The sequence below is a fragment of the Aquarana catesbeiana genome, linkage group LG02, assembly GCF_042186555.1.
Source record: "Aquarana catesbeiana isolate 2022-GZ linkage group LG02, ASM4218655v1, whole genome shotgun sequence".
NCBI lineage: Eukaryota > Metazoa > Chordata > Amphibia > Anura > Ranidae > Aquarana > Aquarana catesbeiana.
Genome location: NC_133325.1, coordinates 295,453,891 through 295,466,330, shown reverse-complemented (window position 1 = coordinate 295,466,330; position 12,440 = coordinate 295,453,891). Strand labels below are relative to the sequence as shown.

Here is a 12,440-nt window from a genome sequence, read left to right as displayed (position 1 = left end):
AGTCCCTCCGAACTCCGCTGCGCCATGTTTAAAAATACAAACTAAACGTTTGTATGTCGGCGGCGACAAGGCTGCACGGACCACTGGGGACAAGGCTGCACTGGGGCAAAGCTGCACTGGGGACAAGGCTGCACTGGGGACAAGGCTGCACTGGGGACAAGGCTGCACTGGGGACAAGGCTGCACTGGGGACAAGGCTGCACTGGGGACAAGGCTGCACTGGGGCAAAGCTGCACTGACAAGGCTGCACTGGGGCAAAGCTGCACTGACAAGACTGCACTGGGGCAAAGCTGCACTGACAAGACTGCACTGGGGCAAAGCTGCACTGACAAGGCTGCACTGGGGCAAAGCTGCACTGACAAGGCTGCACTGGGGCAAAGCTGCACTGACAAGGCTGCACTGGACACTGGGGAAAGGCTTCAGATGAACACTGATGAGGCTGCATTGATGGGCATTTAAATGTAAGTTTTTTTTTCCTTAAAATTCCCTCCTAAACTTGGGGTGCGTGTTATACGCCGGCGCGTGTTATACGCCGATAAATACGGTATGTAAACAGTAAAAAAGGGAGGATAGACCATATTGGCCCCATAAAGAATGAAGAAGGACATCTGGTTACAAAGGATGGGAAGATGGCAAAGGTATTGAATTTATTCTTCTCCTCAGTCTTAATGAGGGAATCGGGGGCTTCAGTAACCAAAACTGCAGTTTTTAACCTCATGACACATCACAGGAAGCACCTCCATGGTTAACAGAGGACAGAATTAAAATTAGACTTGGGAAACTTAACATTAATAAATCACTGTGACCAGATGGCTTGCACCCGAGGGTACTTAGGGAACTCATTCAAGTAATTGCCAGACCATTGTTCCTAATTTTCACTGACAGTCTACTGACTGGAATGGTACCAGCTGATTGGATAAAAGCCAATGTAGCACCAATATTTAAAATGGGCCCAAAATACATCCCGGGGAGTTACAGACCAGTTAGCCTAACATCAATAATATGCAAGCTCTTGGAGGGGATAATAAGGGACTATATACAAGATTTTAGTAATGAGAATGGTATTATTAGCAGTAATCAGCATGGATCCATGAAGAATCGTTCTTGCCATTAACCTTCTATGAGGAGGTGAGTTACCATATAGACAAAGGAAGGCCCGTAGACGTGGTGCATCTGAATTTTGCAAAAGCATTTGACACAGTTCCCCCATAAACGTTTACTGTACAAAATAAGATCTGTTGGCATGGACCATAGGGCGAGTACATGGATCGAAAACTGGCTACAAGGGCGAGTTCAGAGGGTGGTGATAAATGGGGAGTACTCGGAATGGTCAGGGGTGGGTAGTGGTATCCCACAGGGTTCTGTGCTGGGACCAATCCTATTTAATTTGTTACATTAACGACCTGGAGGATGGGATAAACAGTTCAATCTCTGTATTTGCGGATGATACTAAGCTAAGCAGGGCAATAACTTCTCCGCAGGATGTGGAAACCTCGCCAAAAGATTTGAACAAATTAATGGGGCGGGCAACTACATGGCAAATGAGGTTTAATGTACAAAAATGTAAAATAATGCATTTGGGTGGTAAAAATATGAATGCAATCTATATACTAGGATGAGAACCTCTGTGGGAATCTAGGATGGAAAAGGACCCAGGGGTCCTAGTAGATGATAGGCTCAGCAATGGCATGCAATGCCAAGCTGCTGCTGACAAAGCAAACAGAATATTGGCATGCATTAAAAAGGGGATTAACTCCAGAGATAAAATCGATAATTCTCCCTCTCTAGAAGACTCTGGTCCGGCCACACCTAGAGTATGCTGTCCAGTTCTGGGCACCAGTCCTCAGGAAGGATGTACTAGAAATGGAGCGCGTACAAAGAAGGGCAACAAAGCCAATAAAAGGTCTGGAGGATCTTAGTTATGAGGAAAGGTTGCAAGCACTGAGCTTACTCTCTCTGGAGAAGAGATGCTTGAGAGAGGATATGATTTAAATTTACAAATACCATACTGGTGACCCCACAATAGGGATAAAACTTTTTTGCGGAAGGGAGTTTAACAAGACACGTGGCGACTCATTAAAATTAGAAGAAAAGAGGTTTAACCTTAAACTACGTAGAGGGTTCTTTACCGTAAGAGTGGCAAGGATGTAGAATTCCCTTCCACAGGCGGTGGTCTCAGCGGGGGGCATTGATAGTTTAAAAAAAAATTATTAGATGAGCACCTGAACGACCGCAACATACAGAGATTTACAATGTAATACTGACATATAATCACACACATAGGTTGGACTTGATGGACTCTTTTTTCATCCTCACCTACTATGTAACAAATAAAAACCATGTACAGTATGAACACTTGTACTGGTAGTAAAATATCGTGTGGTTAGTGTAATGGCTACTGTACTCTGAAAGAAAACACACATACCATGAATAAATCTAAAAATGATCATAATTTTATCAAGGAATCTTTCAAGTTCTTCATCAGTGGCTTCTTTGTTTCCAGAGCGTAACTTAGAATCAACATATTTAGCTGTAAAAGAAAAAGAAGGGAAGAGCTGTGTATTATATAAAATTGTTACAAATTATGTGAAGCAAATGGAATATTGAAGCAAAAGGAATACAGCAATCTGTAATGTGATAGCATTTTCACTAGTGCATACGGCATAATAAACAGAGCCCTCAAGTGGACAATGCATCAACTGCAATGCATCAAATAAACTAAGCAGCACCCTTTTCACTCTACAGCTAGTGTCCCAGACTCCAGATATACACTCAATTATGGCAGTGTATAGGTAGAAATTCTAGCTGCATTTTAAACCAAATCCAGTATGTGTGCATAATACAGAACATTTAGTGAAATTCAGGATATTTCTTTTAAAGTGTAACTCAGAAAACAGCTTTAGTTTTGCATACAGTAGGAAAAGGATCAAACCTCTGTTGGGTTTTTATTGCTGTTTGGGGCACCGCTGTAAGGCTATATTTAGACCGGTGTCCAAACCACTGCTCCTATGAAAAGTGATTTGCATTCGGATCGCTTTCAGGACCATTTGGCAGGCAGTGAGGAGATGTGGAGCCTTTCCACTACCCGTGTAAACCTCATAACTGCCACACAACATTGCACGTTGTTGTGGGGCATTTGCGGTGTTTCACTTGTTTGAATGGTCACATCAAGCCAGACAAGCATGACATATGGAATAGTTTTTGCTGTAAGAGCAAAGCATCACAGCCACAGCATGTGAACACCCCATCGGCTGCCAGTGCAGATTAAGTTGTGATGGTGCTACTAAAAAATGCAGCTCAACCGCATATTTTTAACGCCCCAACCGCACGTCTAAACAAGCCCTAAAAGATTTTCCTCAATTCCTCTCCAGGAAGTGTGGGAAAGTCTCGCTGTCAAGATTCTACTGTACAGTGGGGAAAACTTAGAACATCTTTTAGGTTTTATTGCTCTGTGTATCTACAGTGGGGTATTTCCCTTTCACTGTCTGTTCTGGAGAGTCCATCACCTACAGCACACTAGCAAAAAACTGAGTTTGCACAGGGTGGGTTAGGGTTCTAGGGGTATGACAGGGAGGGCATGTCCAAAAGCTTTGCCAGTGGTTTTTCACCTGAAGGTAGCACATTATAACTTGGGATCTATGAATATTCAGCCTGCGTCCGGTACTGTATGATTAAAAGATAAGTTAACTTTTTTTTAAGAAAAAATAATACATGTACATATTTTTGGAGGGATAAAAAAAATAACGTGCATTTATTACTTTTTCTCACAGTAGCCTGCAAAGTACTGCACCCTTGATCAGTGGATCGGAGTGCAATGCCAAGGTCTTACAGACAAGCCCTGCAGCTTTCAGCCTGTACCTCTGATACAGGCTGACTATTTCAAGATGCAGGGCATGTAAATGAACTATGAAAGAGTGCTCATCAGCACCCTCGCAGTCCATTGAGCACTAAAAGCTGTCAGCTGCAATGGATAATGGTACTTTTAGTTCTCTCATTCACAGCAATGAATGATGAGGCTGTGTAAGCGCTATTCTCAAAATGTGACAGTGGGTGCGGGAAAAGAACCCACGCCTGCTGTTACAGAGAAGGGGGGGATCAGGGGTGTGGGGGGCAGGTCTGGAGCATGTTACACCCGAATTATGGGTGTAATGTGTAACATGCTCTGAAAGGTGAACTTATCCTTTAAGATAAAAATGTTTTGGCTAGGTGTACACTTTAAAAAGAATCTACAATGTACAATAAAACTTGTAATGGAAATTTGTAAGTTCTGTATATAATTGTATTGTATTTTGTATGTATTGCACACTGCCCTCACTGTGCACACAGCACTAATAATGTTTTCAGTAAATGTTTACATTCTTTCGAGTCCTGATTAGAATTAGCCTGCCTATGTAACGCCCCTTGTTACCATAAATGTACAATTGTAATATTAATGTGATACCTACGTAATCATGTGCATAAAAACATTCAATTGCGTCATAATAAAGCAGAACAGTTATTTGGAAAGATGCAGAGCGTATCTTTTGTGTCTGTTCCCTACTGCAGTAGTTATTATTAATTTGGAACCACTAATCAATATGAGGATAGGAGTTGCCTATCATCAATTTAACCAAGTCAAAATATAATTTTAAAATATTTAATTTGTTTAATCTCATGGCACAGAGTAGAGCAGCTGCATATTTACATGCATGCAAATAGAGCTGTGCCGAGAGCGTGCGCCCTGCGTGCTTCCCAGTGGCATGCTCCCGATCGCCGATTGTGATCAGCAGCTTTCTGATCATGTGGCCGGCAAAAATCACGACCATAAGCCCCGCCTCACCTCCCGGCATACTAAACCCCTTAAAAAATAAAAATAAAAAAAAAAAACTTTAAAACTTTCAGATAACTTCTAGAACTAAAACCTCCACGGTCACATCTACTGGGGAGATTTTCATTCACTTGCTGATGTCACGTCTACTAGGGAGATTTCCATTCACTTGCTGACCCTCAAAGACACAACAACAACATGAGAAAGTGGCAGGTTTCCATCAGTGACACCTTTTCAGTTACCAAATTTATCCGATAAATCTCCACAACACGGATAAGGCAATTAAAAACCTGACATGGGTTTTAAAACTTGCTAACTTTGGCTGAAACTATAAAAAAAATTAAGAGAATACTTGAAAACCCAGAACATTGTCAGATAATACAGATACTTAACAGTCACTCTGAATTAAAGATCCACCTGAGGACCACTTAAAGAGACTAACCAACCGAAATATTTACAGGTAAAAGCACAGGTGAATTATGTACCCTAAAGCATAAGTTTCGTCAAAAATTAAAAAAAAAAAAATCAGTACAAGGGCCATTTCTTACAGTCGATGCAATGTGTCCCTTGTAATGCTGGCTGCAGATTTGAGTAGAAATCTCCTGTAACCCGATCCTCTTCACAGTAATCTTCTGATGCAGCAGGGATTAATAGAGCTGAAGGACTTGTTCTATGCACTTATCAAGACTGCGAACTATGCCCACCTTTCCCACACCCCTTCTCCATTCATCAAAGTACTGTACTATAGCTTCCATGAATGAAAAAAAAATAGTTTTTTTCTAACAGCTTACCTGTAAAATCCTTTTCTTGGAGTACATCACGGGACACAGAGCACCATAGTAATAACTATGTGGGTTATAGACCACCTTTAGGTGAATGGACACTGGTATAACCAAAAAGGAAACAGGAAGTGCCCCTCCCTATATAACCCCTCCCATATTGGGAGTACCTCAGTTTTTGTAGCAAAGCAATATATACACATATTCCAATAAGAGGGAAGAGACCTCTGTGTCCCGTGATGTACTCCAAGAAAAGAATTTTACAGGTAAGCTGTTATAAAAATCCTATTTTCTTTATCGTACATCACGGGACACAGAACACCATATTAATAACTAATAAATGTGGGATGTCCCAAAGCAATGCCACCTGAAGGGAGGGAGACACAAAGCAAATAGCCGCCGCCAGGCGTGAGGATCTATACTGCTGCCTGCAGCACAGTGCGTCTGAAGGCGGTGTCCTCCTGCCATCTTACATCCATTTGATAAAATCTTGTGAATGTATGTACTGATGACCAAGTAGCGGCCTTGCAAATCTGAGCCACAGAGGCTTGGTGATGCACTGCCCATGAAGCACTGAATGCCTGGGTAGAGTGTGCTTTAATCTTAAACCGAGGAACCCTTCCTTTCAGGCCATAAGCCTGACTAATCACCTGACGAATCCACTTAGCAACAGAAGATTTCAATGCTGCCTGACCCTTTCTAGGGCCTTCCGGCAACACAAACAAAACATCAGTTTTCCATATCTGAGCAGTTGCTTTTAGATGGGTTTTAACTGCTCTGACTACATCGAGAGAGTGTAACAATTTTTCTTCTGCAGAACGAGGTTCTGTGAAAAAGAAGGTAAGGAAACATCGATTCAGATGAAACCCAGACACTACCTTTGGCAAAAAGGTTGGGTGCGGACGCAGCACCACCTTATCCTTGTGAATGATGAAGTATGGCTCTTTACAGGAGAAAGCAGCCAATTCTGATACTCTTCTTGCAGAGGTTATCGCACCTAGGAATACCAATTTTTTCGCCAAAAGGATCAAAGGAATATTCTGTATAGGTTCAAAGGATTGTTTTTGCAACACCGACAAAACCAGATTCAAATCCCATGGGCACAAGGGTATTCTAACTGACGGAATTATCAGAGTTACCGCTTGTATGAATGACCGGACTAAAGAATGCGAAGCAAGAGGCCTTTGGAAAAACAAGGCCGAAACCTGACCCTTGATTGTACTCAAGGTCAGCTTCATTTCTACTCCTAATTAAAGAAAAGGCCAGAATTCTTCCTATGACATACTTATGAGGATGCCAACCCCTTGGTTACACACCAATTGACATAGGCCTTCCAGACCCTGTAATAAATGGTCCTGAATGACGGCTTTCTGGCATTAATCAGGGTGGTTACTACCGAACCTGAAAGCCCACGATTTTTTAGAATGTGGGCTTCAATAGCCACACTGATAAATTTAGCATTTGTAAGGCAGGATGGAATACCGGTTCCTGCGACAGCAGGTCCGGACGAGGTAGAAGAGTCAAAGACTCCCCTACTGCCATTCTCACGATCCCTGCATACCAGGGTCTTCTGGGCCATGCTGGGGCCACTAGGATTACTGGCTTCCCTTCTTCCCTGATCCTGTGAAGCAGCCGTGGTAGCAGCTGAACTGGAGGGAATGCATGAATCAGTGAAAACTGATTCCATGGGGTTACTAACGCATCTACTCCGAGTAAAAGAGGATTCCTTGTTCTCGCCACAAAATTGTCCAACTTTTTGTTGAACCTGCACGCCAATAGATCTACGTCCGGAGTATCCCATCTTTGGCACATGGCCAAAAAGACATCGGGATGTAGAGACCATTCCCCTGGCAACAACTGTTGACAGCTCAGGAAATCTGCCTGCCAATTTTCCACTCCTGGAATGTAAACTGCAGATAGGCAAGGAACATGTTTCTCTGCCCAAGAAAGAATATGGTCCACCTCCTCTTTGGGCTGCGTGGCTTCTGGTGCCTCCTTGGTGATTGATATAGGCCACTGCTGTGGCATTGTCGGATTGTATCTTGACAGGAGCATTCCGCAACCTGGATGTTCAGGCTATTAGAGCCAGACGTACTGCCCGAATCTCTAGGATACTGATGGGCAATAGGTCTTCTCGGACTCTGACCACTTCCCTTGAACGGTGGTCTCTTCTAGAACTGCTCTCCAGCCCCATAAGCTGGCATCCATTGTTACTACATTCCAGGAAACTGGAATGAGGGATTTCCCCTTCTGTAAGTTCCTGGTTGTCAACCTCAAGTTGAGACTCTGGCGTACCTTTGGAGCCAGATTAATTGGATAATCCAAGGCTTGGATCCGTTTGTTCCAAGCAGACAGAATACTGTGTTGCAAAAGTATTGAATAAAACTGGGCATAGGGAACCGCTTCGAAGGAAGCTACCATCTTCCCTGGTAATCTCATACAAAGGCGAATGGAAGGACCCTTCTTTGCCTTGACCGCCTGGACCAGCTCTCTTAGAGCATTGACATTTGCTTGAGGCAAGAACACCCTTTCCTGGGTTGTGTCTATGACCAGGCCCAAATACTGCAGTCTTCTTACCGGCTGTAAGGATGATTTCTCTAGATTGAGAATCCAACCCAGGTGTCTCAGATAACCGACTGTTCTGGACACCCCCGATTTAACCCTGCTATTGACCGATCTATTAGTAGCAGGTCGTCTAGGTATGCTATTATTGCTATACCCTGGCCCCTTAGTCTTGCTAGTACTGGGGCTAACACCTTTGTAAACAGTCGGGGAGCGGTGGCTAACCCAAACAGCAAGGCCACGAACTGAAAGTGGCACTGCTCTACCGCAAAGCGCAGAAACTTCTGGTGAGCGGGAAATATTGGCACATGTACATCCTTGATATCTATGGATGCTAGAACTTCTCCTCCCCGTAGGGTGGAAATAACTGACCAAATCAACTCCATTCGAAAGGAGCGAATGTTTAGGAAGTGATTCAGATTCCTGAGATCTAGAATGGGTCTGACATCTCCATTTGGTTTTGGTACCATAAAGAGATTTGAATAAAATCCCATGTCCCTCTCTTCTGAGTGAACCTCTATTATCACTCCCTGATACAGTAATTGGTCCAGTGCCGGAAATAAGGACTTTTTTTTTTTTTTTTTTAATTTTTTATTTATGATCGGAACAGGGCCACACGGCCTCACAATATACATAATAACATTCAGGTCAAAGTACAAAACCACATTAATTATATATCAACGTTTGACAGTTGTTTCAACCATTCTGAACTTCTTCTCCTGAAAACATCTTACAGCTCAGTAACAGGGTGGTTTGTATCTAGGAACTATGTTGTCCTCTGCCTCCATCAATATCTGTATGTGTTGAGAGGATACGTGCGTCCGGTCCCTTTATTTTCTTTCATTTATATTCAGGGAAGAAAGAAAGAGTGTAGAAATAGGTTATAGTAATGAAAAAAGGGGGGGGGGGGGGGAGGGGGGGGTTGGGAAGGTGTGTGTGGTCGGTTGGGGCAGTGAGTCCCCCCCCGAGCATGGAGTGTCGCGGTGACTGTTTCATATTATTTTGGTTTGAGTTAACTATGTTTATTTCTAGTGTGAGCCCGTATTCCCGAAAGGGGTTTTTCTCATGTAGTCACCCTGCTCCCAGGATTGCCTGGCCCTCATCAGAATAGATAAAAATATTCCATTGTTGCCATGTGTTAGTGAAGGTTTCCTGTCTGTTCTGTGCTGTAAAAATCAGGTCTTCCATTTGTTTTATTTCCTCAATTTTCTGTAGCCACAATTTTATGGAGGGTGGCTGCGTGGATCTCCACTGAAGAGGTATGCATGTCTTGGCTGCGTCTAGAAGGTGTCTTATCAGTGATTTTTTGTAGATTTTCTCAGGGATATTGGTTGCGTGTAGCAGGAAGAACGCGGGGTCCTCCGGGACCACACGCTCAGTAAATTTTTGAGTTATACGCCTGATTTCTTGCCAGTAGTGTGACAGCCCTGGGCATGACCAGAAAATATGTAGTAGGGTCCCTTTGTCTGCTTTACAACGCCAGCAAATATCTGTGGTTGTCGGGGAGAATTTGTGGAGTAGTGTTGGGGTTCTGTACCACCGTGAGAGGATCTTGTAATTGGTTTCCTGGATTTTGCTACAGATGGAGGATTTGTGTGTGAACTTTAGGATGTATTGGCGTTGGGATGTATTGAACTGGCAATTCAGTTCTGTTTCCCATTTGGTTAGGCCCGGTGGAATGAATTCCGCCTTTGGCGTGTTTAACAGATTGTATGCCATTGAGAGTGTGTGTGTTATGGATCCAGTGTTGTCACATATTTCCTCCAACGCTGTGAGGGGTTTGTCATCTGTGTTAGGCGGTTTTAGGAAATGTAGGAAGTGTCCTAACTGTCGGGCTCTCCAGAAATCTAAGCCAAATCGTTTTCTAGGGTCTGAGAGTTCAGCTATAGTGTACCAGCGTCCTCCTGTACTGAAGTGAGCCGCTTGGTGGACCCCCGCGTCTCTCAGTCTCCGGAAGACAATGTCCTCCAAGCCCGGTGAGAAGCTGGGGTTCCCCAGTATCGGGTACAGAGGTGTGTTAGGTGAGATCAGCGACGTCTTGGAGAACAGTCCAGCACAGATCTTGATCGTGTTGCCAATCAATGGGTGGCGTTTCATCTCTGTCGGTAGGGTTTGATAGCACCATGGGGCCCTATTTAGGGGGACTGCGCTTTGGTGGTGTTCTAGTTGTGTCCATATTTTGGTCTCTTGGTGTCGGCACCAGTCTATTAGTCTCCCTAAGTGTGTTGCTTGGTTATATGTCCTAATGTCCGGTATTGCAAGTCCGCCGTGTTGTTTAGGTAATATTAGTAGTTTGTATGGGAGTCGGGGCCTTTTTTTAGCCCACACAAATTCCGTGAAAATGGATGTATTTGTTTGAAGTATGATGGAGGGATACGCATAGGTAAAGCCTGCATCAGGTAGAGGAACTATTGTCATTTTGAGAATGTTACATCTGCCTATCCATGAATGCAACCCGGATCGCCATTGGTTAAGCAGGGATCGCACTGTCCGGAGTAATTGTGGGAAGTTCAGTTCATACAGTTGTGTAAATGTACAGGGAATGAGTGTACCTAGGTATTTCAGAGCCGTCTCTGTCCATTTTAATTTAAAGTTAGCTTGTAGGTGTACAAGTTGGGAGTGCGGGACTTCCACCCCCATCGCCTCTGATTTATTGAAATTAATTTTTAGATTAGATAGTGCACCATATATCTTAAATTCCTTGAGTAAGTTCGGGAGGGATATCACTGGATTGGTGAGTGAAAACATGAGGTCATCCGCGTACGCCGATACCTTGTATTGGGTTTGTTTTACTGCAACACCTGTGATATTGGGATTTAATCGTATGTGGCACAAAAAGGGTTCTAAAGAAAGGGCAAAGAGGAGAGGTGACAATGGGCACCCCTGCCTAGTCCCGTTTGTAATTGAGAATGGTTTTGATAAAACCCCGTTGGCCTTAACTCTAGCTGACGGTGTTTCATATGCTGCTGCTATCCATCTAATCATATTGGGTCCCAGTCCCACATGCTGTAGTGTTGCGAACATGAAGGCCCAATTGACGCGATCGAATGCTTTTTCCGCGTCCGTTCCTATGAATACACTAGGAGTTTTGGTGCGAGTGGCTGTGAAGAGCAGGTTGAGGACTTTGGTGGTGTTATCTCTTGCCTCCCTATTTGGCACAAAACCCACCTGGTCTAAGTGTATCAGCTGGGGGATATGGGCTTGGATTCTTGTGGCTAAGATTTTAGTAAATAATTTTAGATCTGTGTTTAATAATGAAATGGGGCGGTAGCTTCCGCAGTAACTCGGGTCCTTCCCCTCTTTCGGGATTACAGATATTTGGGCTTGTAGTGTGTTGTTGTGCAGTTTCCCTCCTCTAAGTAGTGTGTTAAGCAGTGTGACGAAGTGTTCTCCTAGTGGTGGTAGAAATGTCTTGTAATATTGCAACATGAGTCCGTCCGGACCAGGGGCTTTTCCTGATTTAGTGTTTTTAATTGCCATTTGTAGCTCAGTTAATGTGATAGGTTCGTCCAATAGCTCGCGTGTTTCATTTGGCAGTGTGGGCATCCCGGATTTATTGAGATAGTCGGATATCTGTGCAGGTGTTGGCGCTGTTTCTTGTAGGTTGTATAGTGTTTCGTAAAAGAGTTGGAATTCTTGTGTTATATGCTGGGGTAGAGTTACCTTTTGATTAGTCGCTGAGTGGATAGAGGGTATATATGAGGCTATTTTCTGGGAGTGTAGAGATTGCGCCAGTAATTTCCCGCATTTGTTACCCGACTCATAAACCTTTTTTCGCGTGATCTGGAGTGTTGCCTTTGCTCTGAAATTTAGTAGGTCTGTTACTTGCATGCGTAGTATGTCGAGTTCGTTGCCTATGTTGTTGGTCGGGGTTCGTTTGTGTTTGGTTTCTAGGTCTCGCAGTTTGTTCAGTAGTGAGGTTAGTTGTTCCATTCTTTGTTTTTTAAGTCTCGCCCCATGTTTAATTAGTATACCTCTTGTTACTGCCTTGTGCGCTTCCCATACCAGTCCCTCTTCACAATTCGTGTCGTGGTTAGTCTGAAAGTAGTTGGTAATTTCCCTTGTCACATCCGTGAGCACCTCAGGGTTATGCAGCAAACTCTCGTTGAGTCTCCATGCTTTCCTTTGGTCTCTGTAGAAGTTTGTAAGGGAATATATGTCAGGGTTATTGGTGCGTGGTCCGACCATGTGATGGAACCCAGGGTAATGTCTCTCACCGCGTGCAACTGAGCGTGGGGGAGGAAGAAGTAGTCTATACGTGTGTATACATTATGTGGTCGGGAGAAGAAGGTG

General features: G+C 43.7%; 1 protein-coding gene across 3 annotated transcripts in view; it reads right to left on the bottom strand.

Moving 5' to 3' along the window:
• The window catches only part of CUL4A (cullin 4A), a 151,243-nt gene that overhangs the window by 73,756 nt on the left and 65,047 nt on the right, over window positions 1-12,440 (bottom strand). For all 3 annotated transcript variants that reach the window (XM_073614541.1, XM_073614540.1, XM_073614539.1), the window contains exon 13: window positions 2,425-2,529. In XM_073614541.1, the coding sequence (XP_073470642.1) occupies window positions 2,425-2,529 (105 nt within the window). The remainder of the gene's footprint in view (window positions 1-2,424; window positions 2,530-12,440) is intronic.